General features: G+C 40.2%; 1 protein-coding gene across 2 annotated transcripts in view; it reads right to left on the minus strand.

The window, feature by feature from the left end:
* Positions 1-4,599: 4,599 nt before the first annotated feature.
* ASCC1 (activating signal cointegrator 1 complex subunit 1) overlaps positions 4,600-26,859 on the minus strand; it is a 107,456-nt gene continuing 85,196 nt past the window's right edge. For both annotated transcript variants that reach the window (XM_026681225.2, XM_087964104.1), the window contains exon 10: positions 4,600-5,326. In XM_026681225.2, the coding sequence (XP_026537010.2) occupies positions 5,210-5,326 (117 nt within the window). In that variant the 3' untranslated portion in view covers positions 4,600-5,209. The remainder of the gene's footprint in view (positions 5,327-26,859) is intronic.

A 26,859-nucleotide genomic window follows, 5' to 3' on the forward strand; every position in this document is an offset into this window, starting at 1 on the left:
AAAATAAAAAGTCAAAGGGATAATAAAGATTTCTGGATAATTAAAAGCTTTTGAAAACAGGAAAGGAGAGAAAAAGAATAAACGGGCAGGATCTGGAAGGGAGGAGACTGCCTGGAATTAAAAAGAACTCACAGTAAAAGCTCAACAAGACTTCTAAAAGATACATGTTAACTGAAACATGGCAACAAAGTAGTAAAACCCCAGGAAGAGAAAGTGAAAAAAGAAATAAGAAACAGCTCGGGAATATTTGGATTACTTGGTGATCTCTGGATTCTTGGTTACTGCATTTGAATGACTAAAATAAATCGGGTGGTTGTTTAAAAGTGTTTAAAATGGCTCCACTCTTAGAAGAACTGCAAATGGAACTTAAAAAGTACAAAGAAGATGCACAAGAAGGGAGAGGTTCTTTTGGCTTCATATTTCAGTTCTTAGCAATGGAGATTTGGAACTATGAGAAACAACAAGAAATGCCTGCAGAACAAGAAGATTGGGACAAAGAAGAAGCCATCTTTAATGAACAAGTAATTTTAGGTGGGGAAAAAAAAGGAAAGGGGGGGGGGGGAAGAGAATGGAAAGTTTAAGACTGGAAAAAACAATCCAAAAAGAGAATAGAGTGAAAAATAAGTATAAAATCAGAAAACAACAGAAGAGGGAAATGCAGAAGAGAATTAGAAGTAGAGAGACAAGGGGGTAAAAAGGGGAGGGAGAAGAAGAGAGGGAAGAAAGGAAAAGAAGTTATAAAGGATAGAAACAAGATATAGAGAAACAGGGCCTATTTAGAGATAATGGGTGAAAATCTAATTGAAAAAGGGATTCTGCAAAGGTACATAAGATAGTATTGTTATATTAGAAATAGAATATTCATAAACTGGCAGAGGCATGGTAACAAGGTCAGCCAATGAATAGGCATAGCAACTAAGTCAGCCAATGAGGACTGTTTGGAAACTGAAAATGGAATGAGCTTGGGTGTGGCTCTGTATTAAGCTCTGAGCTCTGAAGCTGCATTCTTGTCTGCAACTCTGAATCAAAAGTGAAACTGTTCTTTGCTATGCCTGTGTTTTGCCTGTACCTGCTACCACATTGGAAGAACCTACATTAGTATTGTTAATGTACTTATGTATTATGTATATAAAGAAGTTAATGAATTCTGCTGAATCAGTCATCTGTGTGCTTTCTGGATTTGAGTTTCTGCTGCAAAAGCTAACAAGGAAAAACTTCCTAACAGTGAGAACAATTAACCAGTGGAACAGCTTGCCTTCAGAAATCGTGGGCACTTCATCACGGGAGATTTTTAAGAGGAGACTGGACAGCCACTTGTCTGAAATGGTATAGGGTCTCTTGCTCGAGCAAGGGGCTGGACTAGAAGACCTCCAAGGACCCTTCCAGCTCGATTCTATTCTAATTCTAATCCAAAGAGAAACCCAAGTCCACAGACTGAGCAAATAAACATCATAAAAACTCTTCCTTGCTGAAACTCTTTATTATTGCATGAAGACAACTCCCAAGGAATACTCAATGAACCCTGTGGCACAATATATCTTTCTGGAAACACCACATACTCATATTCTTTTCAGCAGACTTCTCAGAAATAGCTCCAATTTGTAACAGGGGGATGGGGATGGATGTTATCTGAATTCACTGGTCTTCCTCCTTGAAAAGAAATTAAATCCTAAATGAATTATTTACAACAAAATATGCAACCGACAGTGAGTAAAACTGATTGGGTTGGGTTTTGCTAGACTTATTCAGCATCCAATAAGTCTATTTGTCACCTTCTTTGAAAACGTGAGACATTCTCTCTGTACTTATTCTTGTCTCTCTTTTAACTATCTCCCTACCGTTTCCTCATTTTGTACATGATTATGGAATGGCTTACAGAACTCATGTAAAACAGTTGACATGAGTTTCCAGATGAAAGCCACAAGGCTGAGATTCATAGTAGGAGCAATGTTTGTGATCTTGGAAGCAGATCCTTCAAGCTTGTAATCTAGGCTGGTGACATGTTGCACTGTTCACTTAAGTATTATATTTCTGGATATGGACTTCCAAAACCATAAAGCAGATGTATGCACCTATGATCCCTACAAAGCCTTATTCCCGCTCAAAGAAACAGGACTCCTTGAAAAAAGTGTTATCTGAATTGTGGTAATTATTTCAGCTAAAAACATGGACTTTATTATAATGTTTGATTGGCAATGATAGAGAGCTACGAATATGACTGCTGGTACGAGAGGAGAAACAGCCAACAGGGAGTGGAAATGTGACTCCGGAGGTTGTGGAGGAGGCTGGGGAAGGGCAGAGGCCGGCTGAGGAGTTAGAGGAGGACCCAGGCCCATCCCCTCTCCATCCTAGGGCATGCAGGGAGGAGAGGATAAGGGAGAAAGGTGGTCTCCTCTGGAGGAGAGGGCCTTGATCCTCTTCATGGGCTGCAGGTGTGACAACTGAATAAGAAGACGGACCTGCGTACTGGCAAATGCTGGAAACAAATCATGTAAATATCTCTAGTTTATGGTTCCTCTCTTGAGTTTGGCGTCTTTCCCAGTGTGTGTTATCTGTGGACGTCCTCCAGCCCTTATTTTGCCTGGTTTGTCTTGCTTTTTTCCTTCTTCTTGTAACTGTTTGTGTGGGAGTTTTTTGTCTTCCATCAAGAATATTCAGAACTTGGAAGCAAAGTGAAGGAATAAAAGGGGCTTCACCTGTTTTCTGTGACTGTGTTTGTTTTGTATCCCACCCTGGTTCATCACAATGGCTTTATGTCAAGTAACCTCTAGCCCTACATATACTGGCAGTCATAACAGCATAAGAGAGTTGGAAGGAAACTTGAAGGTCTTCTAGTTCAATCAGATAGCAGATCATATACCTTTGATGGTGAACCTTTTCCACATTGCGTGCCAAAAGTGCACGCATGTGTGCGCATTCGTGTACCTGCATCCATGTAATGTGCACGCAACTCCCCCTGCCCACTGCAAATGCACGTGTCCCTGCGTATGCATGCGTGACCCCCCCATGCCGCATGCCTCTGCGCATGCATCTCCCATGCGTGCATCTCCCCCCGCAGATGCATGGCAGATACCCAACAATCAGCTGGCTGGTGGGAGGCGCGCACGCATGCACAGTGAGGTTGTTCCGGGTGACCTCGCGTGTGCCATAGGTTTGCCATCACGGTCCTATACCATTCCAGACAAGTGGCTGTCTAGCCTCTTCTTAAAAGTCTCCAGTGGTGGAGCACCACAACTTCTGAAGACAAGCCATTCCACTGGTTAATTGCTCTTACTATTAGGAAGTTTTTTGGCTCTAGGTTGCTTTTCTCGTTGATTAGATTCCATCCCTTGTCTTGCCTTCTGGTGTTTTGGAAAATAGATTGATCTCTTCTTTTCTCTCGTGTTTCTCTCAAAGTAGCTGATGGATGGAGGACAATTACTGGGGTCAGATCATGTAAATAATAAATGGGAGGACCTTGATGGAGAGAGGGGATGCTGTACCAAGAAACAAGCAGATAAAAATTGCAGAAGCCCATAGAAGGAAAATGCAAACACCTCAGGCTTCCCCCTTCAAATTTACACGAAAGGTAAGAGAGAAAGAAGCACATTCAGGCTTGCAAGGTTCTGTTACTATACCCAATCTTAATTTGAGGCACAGACACAATACCTGTTTCTTGATCTGGTCTACTTTGTAGGGCAGACATTATAAATTTCTTGGTCCTTATGAGATTCACTGCCACCTGGGATCTCGCACTGATGAACACACAGATGATGAATATTACATCTAGTGTACTTTATGATTCCAGATGGGTTTCAGCAGAGACTGGGGAATTTCCACAACAACTGGCAGATAGGACCAATGATTGTTTGAATAACTGCTGGTAGTTACCAACTCTCGGAAACATCCAACACTGGTGTTGTAGGCCTGCACTGGCTATTGATAACTTTTCAGGTGCAATTCAAAGTGCTGGTTTTGTCAGGCTCCAAAAACCAAGAGGGACATGCTGAGGTTCTTCTAAGTAGTTTCCTTTATTGGGCTTCACCTATAGACAGAAATCTTGCCAGTCTAATGCAGATGATTTGCACCATAAAACATATTTTCTGAGAACTCCCACGGAGGAGCTGCCTTTATCTTCTTTCTCCCACACAAACCATCTCAACTTTGCTGGGTTTCTTCTTTTCCTTCTTCTCCTCTGGAATGCTCTTCCTGCCTCTTGGGAATCCAGATTAAATCCCACTACAAATTTTGACTGATAAAACTGTAAATGGCTCAGTGCCTAAATGCACCACAGGTCATCTTCTCTGAATTGAATCATTGAATCTTCCCAACCGTGATTATTATTCCAGGAAAGGCTATAGGGACTCCTCGCTTCCAATGAGAGGAGAGGAAACTAGGAGGTGCTTTCTCATCTCCAGTTTTTATGGAACAGGCTCCCCTTACAAATTAAATTGGTATCTTCGTTAATGCCTTCCCAGAAGACAACAACAAACAGTTTTCCGAAGGGCTTTTGATGATTCTTCTTTCGCCGTCATTTTTACTATTATGGTTGTTTTTGGACTGGCGGTTGATGTTCTGACAATTATTGTAATTATGTTTTGATTTAATTGTCTTAATTAGTTTATTTACCATGGATGCTTTAATTGTATTTGTAATGTGCATGTTTTAATCATTAGTTGTAAACCACCATGAATCCTTGGTGGATTCAGCATGTTAGCTATATAACGAAACAACAACAACAACAAAAAAACCCCACACAAATGCCGTTTGCAGTTAAAGGAAAAACTATCACAAGGTTAGCAAAGGTTTGGTTTTGAAAGCTACAAAAGACTTGGATTTCAGGGCAATTTGAAGTGCCACAAAAAGACGTGGGTTTTTTTTCCTTTAATTTGAAAAGTTAGCCATTAAAAATAATTAATGGGTAATTTCTGTACATTTATAGCTTCCTAAATGCAGGTACTATTACGTCTTTTATTTCCAGCTTTTTTCTCTCCCAACAAAACACCTGCCAACCAAAGTAACTTATTTAATTGCATAACTATTTTCTTTCATTCAGTTTAGGTCAGGTTTTTTTTTTTGCGCAGATATTGGCGAAGTTCTAAGGTTGATTCGGGAGAACAGAGTGACCCTGATCTAATAGCAGGGCACGTTTAAATCATTATTGCCCTTGTATATTAGACACTCCTGGATCTCATTATGTGCAATCTATCGGGACAGATGAGTCTGCAATTCAGGAGAAATTGAGCTGCCCAGATGAGGCGTAGTAACCCGACTGGTCAGTGGAGAATCGCTGTGAGAGACAGATGGAATTCAGCTGTACTTCTCCAAATTCGAAGTTCTCAAAGAGCTGAAAGAGAGGAGAGAGGAAATCATGAAAAATTATAAACCTCAAAAGAGTACAATAGGTAAGCGTGTGTGTGATGCTGGTAAACAAAGAATGTTCTTTCTGCGCCAACTCAGAAAGCTCAAACTGCCCAAGGAGCTGCTGATCCAGTTCCACACAGGAATGATTGAGTCTGTCATCTGCACCTCTATAACTGTCTGGTTGGTTCTGCAACCCAACAGGACAGACACAGACTTCAGAGGATAATTAGGACTGCAGAAAAAAACAATTACTGCCACCTGCCTTCAGTCGAGGACCTGTATATTGCACAAGTCAAAAAGAGGGCTGTGAAAATATTTACAGACCCCTCACATCCCGGACATAAACTGTTTCAACTCCTTCCCTCAAAATAACACTATAGAGCACTGCACACCAGAACAACTAGACACAAGGACAGTTTTTCCTCAAACGCCATCACCCTGCTAAACAAATAATTCCCTCAACATTGTCCAACTATTTACAAATCCGCACTATTACTATTAATCTTCCCATCACTCCTAGTATGATTTGATTGCTTATTCTACCCTGTGACTATTGTGTTGTATCTTATGATTCTTGATGAATGTATCTTTTCTTTTATGTACACTGAGAGCATTTGCACCAAGACAAATTCCTTGTGTGTCCAATCACACTTGGCCAACAAAGAATTCTATTATTCTATTCTATTCTATTCTATTCTATTCTATTCTATTCTATTCTATTCTATTCTATTCTATTCTATTCTACCATCCAACATATAATTGATACACCTTTCATGATTTTCTTTTTCCCTTCCCCTTTCCCTGACCCAGATTGAAAGAACTTGTAAACATGATTTTTAAAAAACTTATCAGGATATATATATATATATATATTTTACCCAACAGGAAGGGAGTTTCTGAAACTTTATTTATAGCAGAGTACCAACAATACTTTTGCTCCATTTGATCTATTGCCGGAAGAGGGCCAACCCAGCCTCTTGGCTGACAGCTATTAACCTACATTGCATTGCCAAAAAATTCATTTCGAAAAGGTGTAGAAAAGAAGGCTAGGCAACTAGAAGATGCGTGGTTTTCTCTATGACAGTCTCAACGGGGAGCTGGGTCCATCACTTCATGTTTTCCTAGCTAGTCAGGCTCTAATGTAAAGTTAGTAATATACATTTACAAGGGACTAGCGAGGAAGAATCTGAGAATAAGTAAGAAGATTATGAATAAATATTTGTATATATGTATGTATGTCTGTTTCTTTGGGTACACCTGTGTGTTTATACATGCACAGGGATACACTCAATTTGATTCTTCTTTGAGAATTATCAAAGGAATTACATGCAATATCTAAAGACAAAAACAATAATCCTCTCCTTGTTACAAACTTCATAATTTTTTTCCTTATGAGTAACAAGAGTTGGAAGGAACTTTGGAGGTTTTCTAGTCATGTGGCACTCAGGTCTCGAACCTGTGCTGCCGGCTTTCCAGCTGACAAGCCTAGTGTTTTAACTGCTGAGCCATTGTGCACCCCACAACTTCTGGAGGCATGAGTAAATCTGCAAGGAGTATTTAGTATTGCTGCCAAGGGCTACACAGAATAGTATCTGGCCTATGGCCCATCAGTAAATCATCTCTGTTTCTGATATTTCACATTTCTTGTTTACACAATCTTCTGGAAGACATAAAAAGAAAAGTAATAGTCGCTATCAGCTTGCCAAACCAACACGCTCCTTTTCTTAAAAGTCTCTTTCTACTGAAATACGATTGTAGCTCTTCATCACACAAGAGAAGTTTAATTACGACTTCCACAGATTACACAAAGAAGGCCTGTACATCAAGGAAGATAGAACTTTGGCACCAAGATCCAACAATAAACCTTTAATTTGCTTAGTCAAGACTGAGTAGGCGTTTTTGCGATGGGGGAGGAGGGTAATGGGGCAAGGAGAGAAATTTCTAATTTATGTAGATTACTAACCTGCAATTAGTGTGTCCATCTACATCCATCTATGGCCAGTTTGTCCAAGTCAGAATAATGAAATGAGAAACACGATGCTCTTGTTCCAAATACCAGCAATAGAGCTGTTCAAGGGCATTTGCACACTCAGGTATATAAAGTTCAGGAGAAAGCTGCTTCAGCAATTAGCATAATACTGGAGACAGATTTTGTGTGTGTGTGTGTGTGTGTGTGTGTACATTATTGTAAGAACTCAGTAGTATTGCTTTGAAGAACCATCACATTCAAGTGGTTTTCTTCATTCCATTAAAGAAGCAGGAAATTGCTCTGCCTTAAAATGAAAGTAACTCTTTGAGAAAATCTTTGAACAACCGCATTAATTTCTGACTCAGCTGAACGTTGCTGTGCCAAGGGTCAACAAAGGCTGAATAATCTAGTTTCCCCATTAAGACAAGCTTAAAAATCCATACTCCATCTGAGTACTTCTGCTTTTTTTACATCTGTTCCCCCAACCCTTAGTTCAAAATGGGTTATATAACAGAGGTGGTATTCAGCAGGTTCTGACCAGTTCTGGAGAACCGGTAGCGGAAATTTTGAGTAGCCCAGAGAACCGGAAAACACCACCTCTGACTGGAGATTTTACAGTATCCTTCCCCTGCCATGTCCACCAAGCCACGCCCACAGAAACGGTAGTAAAAAAAAATTGAATCCCACCACTGTTATATATCCAACTCTTCTTGCCATTAAGTTCAAAGTCATTCCAGTAGCTTTGAAAAAGCCTACAGTTTCATTATCCTCTATGTATTCCTAGTTAACAACCCGCAGATTGTCTACTGAAGTCTACTTTAGTTTTTATTGTCATTGTACTTCATACAACAAAATTAAATATCATCTTCAGTGTCCATTTTGACTATGAAAATAAACACAAACACACATCCTTCACCCTTCACACATTGAACCGGAAACCCCCGACACCACACCAACACTGCACTATACAACAGAATTCAAAAGAGCTTCTGCCCTGGGATAGAAGCTGTTTTTCAGCTTCTTTGCTCTTGTTTTTATTATTCTTTACCGTCTGCCAGAGGGTAATAGTTCAAAAAAAGGGTTCCCAGGATGAGATGGAACTTTGATAATGTTTTGAATTTTCTTAAGGCAGGGGGAGCTATAAAGCTCTTCCAAAGAGGGGAGAAGGCAACCAATGATCTTCTGGGCAATGACGTTAACCTTCTGGAGTGCTGTCCTATCTGCCACTGTGCAATTGGCAGGGCCTGCAGTAAGGTTAAATACTCTCTATGGTGCAGCAGTAGAAGGTCACCAGCAGTTTTTCACTCAGTTGTTGTTTTCTGAGAAGTCTCGGGTAGGATTATCTCTGCTGAGAACCCCAGGTCAGGTCCTCTTTTATGGTAACACCCAGAAACTTAAAACTGGCCACTTACACCACTTGGTCTCCATTGATAAGCAAGGGCTGGATGTCTGATCTGTTCCTTCTATAGTCCATTATAAGCTCCTTGGTCTTATTGGTGTTGAAGACCAAGTTATTGTTTCCACACCACAAAAGCAACCAGTCTACCTCATCTCAGTAGACAGACTCCCCCCTCCCCCCCAGAGATGAGACCCACCACTGTTGTATCATCTGCAAATTTACCGTGTTTCTCCACCAATAGGAAGGCCCAGCATGTTTTTTTGTCATAAAATCAAATTAAGCCCCTCCCCCCAAATTTAGGCCTATTTTAAAACGTGCAAAATAAGGGGGAAGGGCGTTAGGAGCGCCCCGCGGGCAGCAATTCCTCACCCCCAGCCGCTCCTAATGGGCGGTCATGGCGAAGCGCAGAGAGCTCCCTACTCCCACCAAACACCTTTGCTGCAGACCCAAGACCTTTGGCACCTGCCGCTGTTGGTTTCCCTTCTGCCCATTCCGCCACTACGTTTGGAGCTGCCGCTTCCTGTTTGGAGTGCCGCCGCCATTTGGAGCTCCAAACACGGGCTTCCAGCCACGTTGTGAACCACTAGTGAGGGTGCCATCTCGGATGGAGGCATCGCAGTCTCCCTCTCTTGCTCACTCTGAACTTCGCGTGGACCAAAATAAAAAGATCGCCCGCCGTCGTGTTTGGAGCTGCCGCTTCCGTGTTTCGAGCTGCCGCCGTGTTTGGAGCACTGCCGCTGTTTGGAGCTCCAAATGGCGGCGGCACTCCAAACACGGCGGCGGAATGGGCAGAAGGGAAAGCAACAGCAGTGGGTGCCAAAGGTGGCAGCAAAGGTGGGAGTAGGGAGCTCTCTGCGCTTCGCCACGATCACCCGTTAGGAGCGGCTGGTGGCGAGGATGCAAGCGGGGGGAATTAAGTCACCCCCGAAAAGACGGCCTAGCCATTTTTTCGGGGCTCAAAAAAAAATAAGGCCCGGCCTTATTATGTGAGAAACACGGTAGTTATAGTATTACTAAGCATGAGTGGGAATGTAAAGGTAAAGGTCTCCCTATCCAATCATATCCAACTTTAGGAGGTGGTCTCATCTCTGTTTCTTGGCCAAGGGAACCAGCATTGTCCAAAGACATTTTCTATGGTCATGTAGCCAGCATGGCTATACACCAAAGATTCACAGAATACTATTATCTTTCCACCAAGGTGGTACCTATTTATACACTTGCATTTGCATGCTTTAGAACTGGTAGGTGGGCAGGAGCTGGGACAGGAATGGGAGCTCACCCCGTTGTGTGCCTCTTGGGCCTCAATCCCAGGCTGTCGGTATTGAAATTCAAATATCCGTTAACCCATTTCCAGAAAAATACTGAGTTCTCCCCAACACTGATGATCTTAAATGGCTTTTTATTGGCTTTTGGCTATTTATTTTATCTTCTATTATATAACCCGTTTAGTTCCATGCAAAATTTTAAGTACCGCTGATCAAGCTGAATAGAATAGAAGCAGAGACAAACTCCATGTGATACGAGGTTAAGCAGGTATCTTTTTGCTCATCTCAATGGGTATTTGCTAATTACATGTGGTTGGTTTTGGATTAAAAATAAGCAAATAGTAAATGTAGCAGGTACAGAAGTTTGATCACCCTTCTTGGTGATTCAGCTTTATTTTGAAAGCTCGGAAGAGACCAATAATACTGAAAAAGCAATCGAATTGTGAGACAGAAGGAAGGAATCAAAGACAATTCCACGAGTGAACAAATACTGTAACCCCTCATTAACTACTTACTTTGAACAACATGAGCTCGTCTAAGCAGTTGTCTGAACAACTGAAAATTAAGATAATTCACCTTTACAAAGCAGGGCTGTTAAAAAAAAACAACCTCTAAATATCTCCAAGTAGCAATTTCAACTGTGAGAAATGCTGTTAAATAATGGAACTTGCGTGCATTTGTTGAAGTCAGGGCAAAATATGAAAAGCCAAGATAAATCTCTGGTGGAACTATCTGAAAACTGATCAGAACCCATAGATCACTAAAAATAGCTTGCTGAAAATTTTGGCTGATCTGAAGTAGCTGTTCACTATACAATTTCACTGAAACAACAACAGCTGTATGGGAGAATTGCTAGAGGGAAATATTTTCTCTGATTTTATCACAAAGCCATTGAAAAATATGCAAAAGAAAACTTGAATCAATTGTTCAGCCCAAAGCCCAGAAGACACACTGAAAGAGAAAAAAAAGGGAAAAATTGAAAACATCTGTTGACTCTTTGATATTTTAGAGTATGCCAGCCAGTGGTGCAGGAAAAGAAATTGTGTGCAGAAGTTTAAATTCAATTAAATACTAACATTTGTGTCCTATAATAATCAGCGAAGAAACTGAAACTAGGCTGGATCTTTTTACAAGACAATGATCCCTCCCCTCCCCACACACAAAATAGCCACACACACAAAAATCAATCATGAAGTGCTTACAGGAAAGACAAAGGTTTTAAAAATGATCTTTGCAGTCCATAGATGTCAATGCTTTCTGCAATCTGAAGGGATCTAAAACATGCAGAGCAAGCCAGGAGACTTCAAGCTATTTTTGAGCTAAAAGAATTCTGATAAGAAAAGTTTTAAAAAAAAAGATCCAAAAGCCCAGATACAAAGACTTAATTGGCTACAGAAAACGTCTGGAAGTTGCAGAGGTATGGCTGCACTATTTGGTCTCAAGAGAGATGAAATGGCCATGACCTGAATCAATTCCACTTAGCAAGCAGACTAGTGTACAAGAAAATACGATGGTGTTTGGCAGAGAGGCCTGCATCACGAAGAAAACAAATTAAAACCAAAAGGTTTGGTTGTTAGAAATAAGACTGAAATATAAATACTATAGTTTTGGTTCAGGTTTTTATTTTCAGCATATACTAAAATGAATATTCTTCAATTCAAGTATATCATATGTGGGTTAGACCAGGGGTCTCCAACCTTGGCGACTTTAAGCCTGGAGGACTTCTGGCTGGCTGGGGAATTCTGGGAGTTGAAGTCCGCCAGGCTTAAAGTTGCCAAGGTTGGAGATCCCTGGGTTAGACAACATCACTACCAGATAGGTTTGTAATTGGCTGACCAAGTGCACTCAACATGTAGTCCTTAATGGAACTGCACCTGTACGAACAGAAGTAAGTAGGCTCTATTTTAGGCCCAGTACTCTTCAATATCTTCATCAATGATTTAGATGAGGATAGATGGGGAACTCGTTCAATTTCCAGATGACACCAAGCTGGCATGAATAGCCAACATTCCAGGAGATAGGCTTAGGATACAGAAGGATCTTGACAGACTTGAACCCTGTGTCTTAGCTAACGAAATGAAATTCAGTAGTGAAAAAATTAAATTTTGGTGAAAATTTAAGGCAAGAAAAACCAAACGCACAGATATGGTATAGGTGGTACCTGGTTCAATAGCAGTAACTGTGAAAGGGAGTTCTAGTGGACAATCCCTTAAATATGAGCCAGCAATGTGCTGTAGATGCCAAAAAATACAATGTAATTCTAAGCTGCATTAACAAAGGGATAGAATCAAGATCACATTAGGTGTTAGTTCCACTTTATAATGCCTTGGTATGATGACACTTGGAATACCGCATCTGGTTTTGATCACCCGATATAAAAACAGATGTTGAAACTTTAGAAGAGTGCAGAGAAGAGCAACAAAGATGATTAGGGGACTGGAGGCTAACACATGTAAAGAACGGTTGCTAGAATTGGGTATGTTTAGTTTAATGAAAAGATGGATTAGGGGTGACATGATAGCAGTCTTCCAATATCTAAAGGGTTGCCACAAAGAAAAGGGGGTCCATCTATTCTCCAAAGCACCTGAATGCAGGATAAGAAGTCATGGATGGAAACTAATCAAGGAGAGAAACAACTTAGAACTAAGTAGAAATTTCCTGACAGTGAGAACAATCAATTAGTAGAATGACTTGTCTCCAGAAGTTGTGGATGCTCCAACACTGGAGGTTTTTAAGAAGAGATTGGACAACCATTTGTCTGAAATGGTATAGGATCTCTTGCCTGAGCAGGGGGTTGGACTAGAAGACCTCCAAGGTCCCTTCCAACTCTGTTATTCTGTTGTAAAATCAAAATATCAGCACTGGAAGCATTTGCAATCCTTGACTAACCACCAAAATTGGGACCCAAATTTCCATCGTATAAGTTGGTGTGGTCATAAAGCAAGTCATCATGTGACCTCTGTCAGTAAGCAAATCATGTGGTTGTTAAGTGAGTCGTGTGGTGGCCATAAAGCGAATATGCCTTTCCCAATTGACTGTCCAAAGTTGGCTGGCAAGGCTGCAACTCACAATCACATACAGGCAAGTTTGCAGCAACCTTTGTAACGGTGAACCAGTTGCCAAATGCCTGAATTACAATCGCATGACCATGGGGTGGTGCTTTAAGGACCAGTCGTAAGTCACTTTTCCCAAGGCTAGTGTAACTTTCAACCATCATTAAACAAACAGTCGTAAGTTGAGGACTACCTGTTATGTTTGATACAGGATTCCATGAATAAAATGGACCCTTTCAAATTTATAAACTTTTTTCTACCTGGTCAAATTTCAAATGGTGACTGAAGAATTCTAGACACTACAAGAACATACAGATGTGGTATACGCCCCCCCTTTCTCTCTCTCTCTCTCTCTCACACACACACACACACACACATACACACACTGTCATGTTCTAGTGAATTGTCTTTGGAAGCTGCATAAACAGAGGGATAGAATCAAGATCATGTGAAGTGTTAATACCACTTTATAATGCCTTGGTAATGCCACACTTGGAGCAAAAATGATGTTGAGACTCTAGAAAGAGTTCACAGAACAGCAACAAAGATGATTAGGACTGGAGGCAAAAACATACAAAGAACGGTTGCAGAAACTGGGTGTGTCCAGTTAGTTTGATGACAAGAAGGACTAGGAATGACATGATAGCAGTGTTCCAATATCTCAGGGACTGCCACAAAGAAGAGGGAGTCAAGCTATTCTTCAAAGCACCAGAAGGCAGGGCAAGAAGCAATGGGTGGAAAATAATCAAGGAGAGAAACAACTTAGAACTAAGGAGAAATTTCCTGACAGTTAGATCAATTAATCAGTGGAACTACTTGCCTCCAGAAGCTGTGAATGTTCCAACACTGGATCTTTTTTAAAAAGATGTTGGATAACCATTTGTCTGAAGTGGTGTAGGGTTTCCTGCCTAGGCAGGGGATTGGACTAGATGAAGACCTCCAAGGTCCCTTCTAACTCTGTTATTCTATTCTATTCTATTCTATTCTATTCTATTCTATTCTATTCTATTCTATTATCAGTTCTGTGAATCCTTTTGAAAATGGTCTGTAAAACCAAACTACTAAATATAGGTGGTTATATGTTGGAAAAGATGGGAGGTATATAGTTAAGGAGGAATAATTAGAATCCCTGCACAATCAAGATTTGAATTTCTATTGTTGTTAAGCTTAGTGACAACAAAAGGCAGCAAAGGCTTTTCAGAAAAGAATTGTTCCAGCATGCTATCTAATTTAGGGGTGAGGGTGGGCGGGAAGATTAGGCAATTCCTTGGGAAAATTGTTTCACACAATTATAGGAATAAAATATAACATGGAATGGAACGCGGCTTGTTTCTCCAGTCTAAAGATGAAAATATCTCCTAGGTACACTACAACAAGAGTTGTGTGTGTGTACAATATATATATATATTTCTTATGTTTTTGCAGGTATGGTATTTAGGTTTCTTCATGTATTTTCCCATGTCTTAATTGTTGTGCTTATAACTTTAAAAGCAAAACTATTAAGACGTGGGAAAATACCCAAAGAAACCTAAATACCATGTGTGTGTGTGTGTGTGTGTGTGTGTGTTTATGTGTATGTATGTATGTGTATGTATATGTATATGTATATGTATGTGTGTTGTTGTTCATTTAAAACAACTCCTGTGACTTATCTCATCCCTGCATATATATGGCTAAAGATAAAAATATCTCCTAGGTAAACTATACATACATACATACATACATACATACATACATATGTAATTTACCTAGGCGATATTTTTATCTTTAGCCATATATATGCAGGGATGGGACAGGAGTTGTTTTACATAAAGGCCACTTTGATTGAATGCAATACTGAGACAGTAATATTTTGTGGAGCACAGCACTTTTGACAGGGCACATATTTTGCATCTGAGGCGCAGATGAAGAATTAAGACAACGCCTGTTTTTATTTTCCATATATTTTAAATTTAGGAGCTCTCGCAGGCCCTCACGATCCTGCATTTATGCTTTCTCAGCATAAAAGGTTCCTCCCTGCACTGCACCGAACAAGAAATGTTACCTTGAGGCTGAGTAAGTTTATAAAGGATGGAATACCGGTAGTCCACAGCTTACAACCATTCCTTCAGCGAATGTTTGCAGTTATCATGGCGCTGAGCAATGGGATTCATGACCTGTGTCTGAAGTTGCAGGGGCTCTGCGGTCATGTGATCAAAATTTGGGCTAGCCCACACTTACTCCCTCCACCTGCCTATCACCCCCATCTGGCTTGCCAAGGTTGAAGTAGAGACCTTCAGCAGTCTCAGCCAGCTGCCACTACCGCCATGGCCTCGGCAGGTAGTCCTTGACTTAAAACCGATCTTTTAGTGACTGTTCAAAGTTACAATAGCAGTGGGGAAAAAAGGACTTGGGCCCATTTTTTCACCCTGACAACCGCTGCAGCATCCCCATGGCCACATGATCAAAACTTGGATGCTTGGCAACGGGCTCATGTTGACGACGGTTGCCATGTCCCAAGGTCACGTGATCACGTTTTGCGGCCTTCTTGACAAGCAAAGGCAACAGGGAAGACAGATTTCGCTTAAGGATGGTGTTAACTTCAGTGATTCACTTCACAACTGTGGCAAGAAAGTTTGCAAAACGGGACAAAACTCACTTGGAATCTGTCCCACTTAGCCATGGAAATTTGGGGCTCAGTTGTGGTTGTACATTGAGGACTACCTCGGACTTCAGTCCCGGCATTGGCCCTGATGCCACTGAAGAAGGCCCACTTGGCGCCTCACACCATGACCTTAGCGCTACTGTGTAAAATGCCAGTTGCCGCTGCCACCCTGCACTCCACAGGCCCAGACACATGCAGCGGGTCATTGTTGTTTTCCTCCACCATCCAGCCTGACCTCCCTTAATCAAGGAACATGAGAACCGGCAAATACCACCTCTGACTGGTGCTGCCCCCATCTATTTTCTGCCGATTGGCTGGGTCTTCTGTTGTTGCCCTGTACAGGACAATGGAGCTGAAAGCTGGTTAGTGGGGTGGGGAGGGAATGGGATTTTGCAGTAACCTTCCCCTGGAGTGGGGTGAAACGGAGATTTTACAGTGTCCTTCCCCTGCCATGCCTACCAAGCCACACCCACCAAGCCACGCCCACAGAACCAGTAGTAAAAAAAATTTGAATCCCACCACTGGCACACACACACATCCCTAGAGCCAGACATGACTGGACAAGGGAAACCTTTACCTTTAAATGGGAAAAATAAGAACTCTACTATTGATCTGCTACTGTTGATACCCAAATGACATGATAATGCAAGACGGAGAATGAAATGTAGTTACTCTGGAAAGTTCCTTGAGAAGGTAAAACAAAGTTAGCTTTTGACTCTATTCCTGATATTTATATAAATTCTCTCATCGGAATCTTCAAGGGACAGTTTTGCATGCCAAAATTGCAGAAAAATATCTTTCTGTTTTCTTTTATGCAGATGATGCTGTCATTTTGACCTAGAGAAGGTTAGATCCCTTAAGGCCCTTGTTCAACATTACCAAGAGGACCAATGTAGTCATGAAATATTATAAAACAAAGCATGCATTTTTTTCCCCAATCCTACGAAGTTCCACAGCTGGTGTATAGACATCCGTGACACAGAATAAATCAAGAGTTTTAAATATTTAGTTGTTTCCAAGCTTCCTCAAGGAATCTGCTCGCGTTAAATATATGGCTAAAAAAGGGGAGAGGCACAGCAATATTAAGATTCAGTCGAAAGTAGGGAAGGAACTTTATCAGCTACCAAACTTTTTGTAACAAATAAATTACACCATTATCTTATGAGGTACAGTGGGGACCTCATTTCAGTGACGACTCCCTTGAAAATGTCCAAATTTAGATGTTTCAAGTCACCCAAATATGTTCTTAATGTGGTTTCTAAGCCATGAGGCCAGGTTGCCCAAAACTGATAATAATGTTTGGTCAGTTATCTTGGGAGCCTGGCTAAGGGTTATTCTAGCACCAGTGGGAATTCTTCTGCTTATATTATCTCTACACGGTAGAAGAGCACCAGACCTAATTTGCATTTCTATGCTCTTGCACCTGAATATCTATTACCTTCACGATCAGAAAAGATTAGAGAGGGGATCAAACAGATGAACTGAGACATAGCATTCAGAATCATTTAAGCTGCGCTTCAAAGACTTTCCAACATCTTAGAGAATTCCAAAGATCTGCTGCAGCCGTTTATCTTCTTTACTTATCCCAAAAATTGATGGACACCTTCTAGAGTTTCCTTCAGTGCTATACTCTTGGCATTTTGGGGGGAAGGCAGGTTTTTATGAAAATTCAGGACCTTGGAGACTCTTCCCATGTAATTTGGATGAGACTGAATCAAGTTAACACACCTCTACGTATTGAGCAGCAAATTTTATTCTGCTTCTTAAGGTCACTCAGACATTTTTTCTGTCCAAATCCTCTTTGCTAACAGAGAATCTAAAATTATATTTCTATTTGCAAAAATCTGTTTCGTAGCTGCACGGACTCATTTTCATACTTGAAGCCCCCAACAGGGATTGCCTTCAATAAGACATTTAAATTAACAGTCTAGTTGAGACCTATTACACCAATTATTATTTTATTATTATTTGATTATATTTATTTTAACAACTAATACAATAGTTTCATTGCATTCTGAACAGCGACTGAAATAAATTTTGGAGTCTGGCTGTAAAACTGTATGTGATGGTCAAAAGTATCAAAGTTAAAAGTTACAGATAAGGCAGTGAGATCTCCTCTTTGTATTCAGGGGTGGGATTCTACCGGTTCTGTCCGGTTCTATAGAACCGGATGTTAGGGCTCCCGGTAGTTCGGAGAACCTGTAAAATGGCACCCTGGCTGGCCCCACCCCTCCCTGCCCGCTTCTCCGCTCCCTGCCCAGTCAGTCCCTATTGCACATGCACAACATCGTGCGCATGCGTGACATGCCTGCAGCCAACTTTTGCCCGCCAGGCCAGCCATTGCTGCCTGCCTTTCGCTCCTGGGCAGCAGAGAAACAGCCAGGTTGAATCCCATTTCTCTCTGCTGCCCAGGAGCCATTTCCCGAAGGAAGGGGCCTTGTAAGCTTTTTGCACTGCTGGGAGAAGCTCTCCCAGCAAGAGCAGGTGAAAGAAGCAGCCCGGAGCCGATCTGCCTGCTCACAGGTTCCCTCACTGTCCCCGGGCCTTGCCCAGCCTACCTAGCTGCCCCCCCAAACATCCTCGGGCTCATCTGACTGGCTAAGTCACCATGCAGTGCTCTCCCAGCTCTCCTTACCATAAGCAGCGCAGGGATGCAGCCAGGTCCGCTGCCTCTGCTGCCCACGGAGGTGCTTTGGGAGGGCTGGGGCAGGGGTGTGCGTAAAATAGTTAAAGAGAGAAAGAAAAAGACAGAGACACAAAGAGAAAAAAACCCTGTTTTCTAACTTCATCATTTTATACATGTGCTAATATGCACTGTATTGTACTGTAATATATTGTAGACATTTTAAATTCTGTATTTATTCATTTCACTTTATTTTCCTTTTATGTCATCCTCCTCTTTTCTTGTCTGTTTTCTTTTCTCACAAACGCTTAATAAAAGTTTCACAGAAAAGAAAAGAAATAATCTTCTACTACATTTCCTGAAAATAAAAATCAATGTTATTTCCCCAGATAATGTAACTTTAAAATGGGACAGTCATCTGAGAATATGGTAGAGTAATGATGACAGATGATCTTTTATCCGTGATGATCTTCCATGGGGATATGTGTACATGTGTCTTAAATTCAGTATCATCTCCCATTGTGCTAGATATTGCATTTTACTATACTTGTATATGTCCTTTTAGATCTGGGTTTATAGTCCATAAGGTTGATGAATCAGAAGAAAATAGATACTGGTTGACAGTGTTTATTTTGTTTCAAGATAAGGAAATGAAGAAAATGTAAGCAAGCTGAAAGAAATATTTACCCTCTATTGCTTCTTCAAGCCATCAAAGCTTGGTTACAATTTTGTCTGCTTGAAGGATAGAGTAAGGATGAAATTGAACTCATGAGGTAAATTAGGGATAGAGAGCATTAAATGAAAATATTTTAGCTATAGTTTGCTGAAGTTCAAAATGAGGCTTTCCTAAATCATGCTTGTCAAAAGCTAGAGGAGGTCAATTCACTCTATGAATCTGTCACTTGAGGCATGAAGAATGGGTGCCCCAACACTTGTTTGAATAAATTGACAAGAATTTTAGAGTAGAAGACAGCTTAGTTGTCCCAAAGAAGACTTTCCCATAGGAGAAAGAAGGAGGGCTGCTGAGCTAGTGAAAAAACCTGGGGTCTTTTTGTTTTGTTTTTCCAAAAAGAGTACTCTGGAGAAGAACTTAGATGGAGAAGTTGCAATAATAGGTAATTTAAGATGGGTTAGAGAGCACTGGCTGTTGATGATTTGTTTTAATAGTGAGCAAAACTGGCTGATGATCTGGAAATGAAGTTTTAATTTCCAGCAGCAGTGTTAATTTGAGAGAAATTCAAAGATTCCTAAATGGAGCTGGGCTTAATCCAAACAAATCGGCTGAAGACTGGAAACCAACACGGAACAAAATCTGTCTACCACAAAGGGATGCAAAAAAGCCCAAGTTCTACCAGATAGAATTTGAGCCAAAAAGTAACGTTGCTAGCCTCAGAGAGAAATAATATCAGCTAGTGCTCTTCTTTTCTACTTCAAAATAGCAATAGCAATAGCACTTAAGATTTATATGCCACTTTATAGTGCTTTACAGCCCTCTCTAAATGGTTTGCAGAGTCAATATATTGCCCACAATATGGGTCCTCATTTTACTGATTTTGGAAGGACGGAAGGCTGAGTCAATCTTGAGCTGGTCAGGATCATACTCCTGACAGTGGGCAGAGTCAGCTTGCAATCCTCCATTTTAACCACTGCACTACCATGGCTAACAATATTACCAATAAATATATTGTTAGAGACTTTAGAAATAGAGTGGTATACATACACATTAAGCCAACAGAGTTTATGCATATGTTATCAGAGAACATTTAAGCTGCATAATGTTCAGCCGACGATAACCTTTCCTTTGAAATCCACTTTAAGCCTCAAGCCATGGTTTCACTTCTTTCCTGCTTATTATCAGTAAAAATCAACAGAAGAAGACAGAAAACCCCAGGCTCAGTTTATTAATTATTATTATTTTTTAAATTTATTGACCGCTCATCATACCCAAGATAACTCTGGGCAGTGTACAATATTTAAAAGATACAATTTTTACAAACCCTATACACAATAGGAATTAAATAATAAAAAGATAAATATATATAATATGTACCTAGTTATATATTAAACTGGCTGAGCTAATCGGAAGGAAATGGATAGTGTAGTATCAATCTGGTTTTGCACTTCACTATTTGTTGGAAAAATAAAACAGGAAAATATTCAAAAAGATTTTGCACTGTATCTTTCAACAAATCCTATGAATTCACAAAAAGTCCATGACAACGCTGCTTAAGGCATTTGAGAAAGAGTACTTTCTCTTCTCTCCAATTTTGATGCAATGCTTCAATTTTTAAACCTTGAAACAGATGTAATAAATCACAGGGCTAATACTGCATCAGGATCTTAGTAGAGCAGCCATGCAGCTTCGTTTTTTGAAAACCTGGGCAAGCCAGGACAAATGATTACTGTTAAGACACTTGCCATGTATGCAACGAGCATAGGAGTACATTAATAGATCTGCCTGAAATGGTGCAAAAACATCCAGAAGAGGGAATGGGGAAGCTGAGATATTTAAGTTCTACTTTGATCAATTTCAAAGGTTTTTGGTGGATTTTACAAAGACCGAAAAGACAGGAAGGAAGGAAGGAAGGAAGGAAGGAAGGAAGGAAGGAAGGAAGGAAGGAAGGAAGGAAGGAAGGAAGGAAGGAAGGAAGGAAGGAAGGAAGGAAGGAAGGAAGGAAGGAAGGAAGGAAGGAAGTTACTTTGCCAAGAATTTCAATTTTTACAAGACCCAAAAGACAGGAAGGAAGGAAGGAAGGAAGGAAGTTACTTTGTCAATAATTTCAATTTTTACAAGACCCAAAAGACAGGAAGGAAGGAAGGAAGGAAGGAAGGAAGGAAGGAAGGAAGGAAGGAAGGAAGGAAGGAAGGAAGGAAGGAAGGAAGGAAGGAAGGAAGGAAGTTTGCCAATAATTTCAATTTTGCAATATTTTGGGAACAATAATGAGTTGTAATGCTGTGCACTTAAACAGCAAAAAGCAAAACAACCCTCCAAAAAGAGCATTATCACTTCTTTATGATGACGAAGTTCTCATATTCATCCACACACTCCCACCTGCAGTTAAATGCAGAGGGACTTCCTTCTGTTGAGAAAAAAAAATACCAACTATATTTTAGAATAGGAATTCCTGGAGACTGATGGTACAAAATTCTCCCTAGTCAGGCAGACACAAATGTTTAGCAGTTACAGTTCATCCACAAGAGTGAAGTCCCTCATCACTGTTGCAAAGGCAAAGGATTTGGCCCAAGGAGAAGAACGTTTTAGGATCTGAATGTAAAAGCAATCAGATGCTTTGTGGATCTCAAATCCCGCATCTCCTCCAGGTATGGATTCAATCTTACAGCAAGAAGTCTTAGACTTGCTTACAAGGGAGGAGGCGACAGCTGAAACACAAAGATAGGCCCTTCTGTGCTGGAGGCACAAAGACAGAGCCCTTCCCATCTGAACACAATGACACATCTACACAAACACATCCAGAGAGTGTTTTTAATCAAACAGAAGTGAGCTCGGCTATGTCTCCTCAGGCATTTCAACCCTTCAGTCTGTCTCCATCTTGATGGAAAGCGCCACCAGTCAGCCTGGATACTTTTTCACCAGAAAAGAGCAAAGGCCTTTTTTCTGCCTGTCTGCAATCTTTGGCTTCTCTCACAACACATTAATTTCCCCTAGAATATCTACTGAGGGTTATTTATGTTCTGAAGGACAAGATCTGCATGTTTTTGGAGCCGTATTTTTATGTGGAATGCTGACTGACTCTAATTCATCTTTATCCAAGTGAAGGCAACTGATATTTTCCTATCAATTTAAATGTTTTTCATAAGCCTCTGCTTCTTCTTCCTATGAGAATAAGAAAATAATCTTCAATGCAGCCACTCTGACTAAAAGAGGAGAGGGTGGATCCGAATTAAGATTCAAATTGAAATTCAGACTGGGGTTGTGACAGGTACAAAAACTGGACTAAATACTGCATGACTGTCTTACAATATGGAACACAACTTTAAAGAGCCCCATGAGGCTTTCAGAACCCAGATAGTATTTATGAGGCAACTTTGCTCAGATTACGGCTTGTAAACCACAATTCCCACTACTTTTAAACTTGGATACTTTGTAGTTTACAACTGCCAGCGCCTCTCTTTATAAGTGGCTTCTGCCTTGGATTCCCAATGGATTTATAAACATGTTTCAACTATCCAAAACGGAAGCCTATTTCACCAAAAGTAGAAGGGAATATCAGTAACTCCAAACTGATTTTCCTAAAAGATAATATTGTAATTTTTTAAAAAATCTATCATTAAAGAAAACAAGTTCTAAAGATGGGGTTGTCTAAATTGGGAATACATGAATCCTATGATTTATAAGGACTCTCTACCTAGTTCATCACAATCATATTATTTTAGAAAACTGCATTCACCAATCTCTATGGAGATTCTTACTCATCCAGGTCATGCTTGTCCCATGGCTGCCTTTCCAAAAGGCAACTGGATTTTCTTCAGAACTGAAGAAGCTTCTTGGATGAGAAGTGAAACATTTTTAAAGAAAAAAAAAAACCCTAGAAAGTCCAGTTGCTTTTAACAAAAAGCATCTTTGGGACATTCCCCAATCTCTTGGCCACCAAGTATGTAAGGAAAACCATTTCCTTAAATCCCAGTCAACAGGATTATTCATTGCTGAGGTTGAACATGCCTAGAAATAGGAACTCACAAAAGACTGCTTTTATTCAAAATATAGCATATCATCATCATCACTGAACATTTTGGAAAAATCCAATTCTTTATTCTAGCACAAGCTAAAGGAACAACAAGCTATTAGCAGTTTACCCATTGATGTTGTGCTAATGTATCGACAAGGAGAATCTTGACCATATCAGCGGACCACTCTTTTTAACTAGTGGTAGCTGAACTACGTCTATTACAAGATCTTTTACAGAGCTAAGGCCAGTTTAAAATCAAAGAAGGGTTAGGAAGAATAAAGAACCATGGTGGTAGACCTCTGGAAATTATATGGATTGAGAAACATATTTGGTCCTGAGGATATCACTGATACTGTGTGAGCAAGAAGAAGAGGGAAAGGAATGCATGTTGGGATAGGGAATAAATCAAAATGATTGATAGGACAAAGAAGATATGATAGAAGAGTGATATAAATGGGGTGAATTTCACAGCTCATGACTGTTAATAGAACGGACATGCCTGGCTAAGAAACAGATGGGAGCAGACATAGTATGCTTTGGCCATCTGTACCACACAGTTCTGCTAATGAACCTTAATTGCTACATGGAACAAAGCCAGTATTTTATTTCTAGAATTATAAATCTGGGAAAAAGAATTTGAAAATCACTAAAACCTAAGCATAAAGCAAAATGGTCTACACACACTCACATGTACAGTGAGTGTAAATGAAATGGTTTAAATGAAAAAAAAAAAAAACCTCACAAAACAGAAAGCATGAGGAAATATAATATATATGGCAGATGAACAATTAGAATTTAATAATATTGTTGCGATTGTAACCAGAGTCTGCAGTCTCCGTTCTACCAAACTAGTGTTGCAAAAAAATATTTAGGGACTTTTCATGCTTATTAGTCCTAAAAAGTCAACCTTTGAAAAGACAAATGCAAAAGCTGGAGCCACCAAATGAGGAGAAGGCACTCATTGGAAAAAGATCCGATATTGAGAAAGATTGAAGGCAAAAGGAGAAGGGAACCGCAGAAGATAAGATGGTTAGATAGTGCCACTGATGCAATGAACATGAATTTGGGCAAACTCTGTGAGATAGTGGAGTAAAGGTGGGCCTGGCATGTTGTAGTCTATGGGTCATGAAGAGATGGACATGACTAAGCAACTGAACAACATGCTTATTAGATGACAAGAGGCAGAAGGTTCTAGAGCTGGTTGGCAAATTTGGGCAACTCCCAATGTCTTAAAATTGCCAGGGTGGGAAACTTTATTCTAGAGCTTAAATTATTCAAGTTCCAGGATCATCCCCAACATTTCTGAGGATCAGTCTTTTTGCTATTTTCAACTATATATTCAAAATAAAATATTCTTCAACTAAAAGGTTCTGACAACTCAAATATGACTGTATTATATCCACTTGTGATATAAATCAGATAGAAATAAACATGCATATTGATATTCTCTCTCACACACGTACATACAAAGATCAGTTTCCTTAATGGTTCATGTTAGAAGAAAAATAAATTCGCATTCAAATCAACTTATCATCAAAACAACAAAATAAAAGAGTTTAATTAATATATTCTGATTTCTCTTTCCACATTCAAAATACGTTTTCAATAACATTTCACTAACAAAATACTTACATTCTTCTATCTCAGTTTGATTCCTAGCTTTGCTATACTAATAATTATCTGATATCATTTAATGGTGCCTGGAAACCTCTCAGTAGTCATCATAAAAAGAGGACGTTGCAGATTCAGATCCAGAGCAAAAGATCCTGCAAATGCATTTCACTTTCTGTCAAAATGACCATGTTGGCTCCTTTTCAAACAGCTTCTCAAAGCCAGATGACAAACTCAAATATTTAATTATGGCTCAGGTGTTCCCTGATTAAGATGTGCCAACACATCTCACAAAAAGAAGGTGGAATTACGCAGAAAGGAAAAAAGAAAAAGAAAGAACACCATCCCTTCATCTCTATTGAACAGGGGTGTCAAAGTCATGTCACCATGGTGTCGTTATGTGACATATCGGGTGTGGCTGTAGCCAGTGCATGATGCATCCGGCCCATGGGCTGGGAGTTTGACAGCCCTACTACAGAACAACAATGCTCCCAAAGTTAAAAAAAAAAAAAAAAGCAAAATTAAATACAACTCAATAAATCTCCAAGATCTCTTCTTTCCTTCCATTTTGTAGCACAGACATTTCGACAGGAGGTTTAAGCATTGTGGCCCTTCAGCATTACAAGTACCAATATCCCCTCTGCTAGCTGAGGCCACTAGAACAGGTCCTCCTGCAGTTTCTGAGGGACCACAAGATTATAAAATCTACTGTAAAGTCATCATAGCACAATCTTCCAATCATCTAATGTTGTCACTGTGGAATACATTAAATATGTTTTTGCTGTAAATGGGTCCTCCAACCTGTTGACTTCACTTGCTTAACTCTTTTGTTAAGCCTGACAGCTTAACTTGTGGACTTCAACTCCCAGAATTCTTCCTCCAATCATGTTAGCTCAGGAATTCTGGGAGTTGAAGTCTACAAGTCTTAAACTTGCCACGTTTGAAGACCCTTGGTCTACAATAATAGCATAAAATGAGAATTTCTGCTAGGGTTTCTGCTAGTAGAAGTCCTTCTTGTTATTGCTATACTGATAAACAAATCAGCAACCCTGCATACAGTAGAATCTCTATTCTATTTTGCTTTGGAAGACATAACTATCTTCTCAAGCCATGTTTGAAATCTTAGTTTTTTTCAATAAATTCTTGGATAGATCAGGTGGCTATATCTCACAAACTGTCTTCTCTGGGATAAAGCTATAATAAATGGCCCAGAATGACTTTACCTTTACCAGTTTAGTAAATGACATGTACTTTACTCTCAGAGATTAATCCAACGTGTAAACATTATGCTTCACACAGTAACATTTGGTTTGATAAACCAGGGCTGTCAAACTCCTGGCCTGTGGCCCAGATGTGACACATGCTGGCCATGCCCATACCCGGTTTAGCGAAGGGGGGGAAGTCCCAATATATCATGTGACACTGCTGTGACATGAGTTTGACACCCCTGAGATAGACCAATATTTCTCAACATGGCAACTTTAAGATGTATGGACTTCAGCTCCCAGAATTCTAGACCAACCACTGTTCTTTGCAAGCAACTTGGCTGGTATGCTTTTGCTCACTTGCCCACCCCTTGAGAAATATTCAGCAGCAGCTTTGGTGCATCAACATGGACAAAATGGTGGGCACAACCAAAGTGATTGAAATCCCATTCCTTTTCGGTTTGTGTGATGCAATACATATTTTAATCGTGCCCATTTGTTCCTGCGACTTTGATGCTGTTGACCTCCTCAGCCATGCTTTAAACCAGGGGTCTCCAAACTTGGCAACTTTAAGACTTCAACTCCCAGATTTCCCCAGCATGGGTGGCTGGAGAATTCTGAGAGTTGAAGTCCACAAGTCTTAAAAAGCTGCCAAATTTGGTGACCCCTGCTTTAAACCAATGATTTCAGACTTTCCTTGGAAAACTTGGACACTCTTTTCAGATATTGATTACTCCACAATACTGAAGAAGCTTCTCTGAGAGAAACTCAGTAGTCTTCTGTCAGTCTATCTCAGTAATGATCAAGTGCCACAGAAAAGCAACATCCTCAGTTCACAAGACATATCAGGTCTCCAAAAATGAGAGCATCAACTATCTCAAAATACATTTCTAGTAATGAGTAGTGTTCCATGAAAATTTGGAGAGCTATGATATGGCTTTATTGTGAAGGCCTGAAAGCATGAAACATGCTCAGTTTTAAGCATACAATTATTCCCATCCAACCTTTTACATTCCTTTTTTAGAATTAGCCTTTTAAGCAGCTATAATCGGGAACATC

This window comes from Notechis scutatus, chromosome 4 (genome assembly GCF_049901735.1).
Source record: "Notechis scutatus isolate UNSWTSFEM ecotype Mainland chromosome 4, rNotScu1.2, whole genome shotgun sequence".
Lineage (NCBI taxonomy): Eukaryota > Metazoa > Chordata > Lepidosauria > Squamata > Elapidae > Notechis > Notechis scutatus.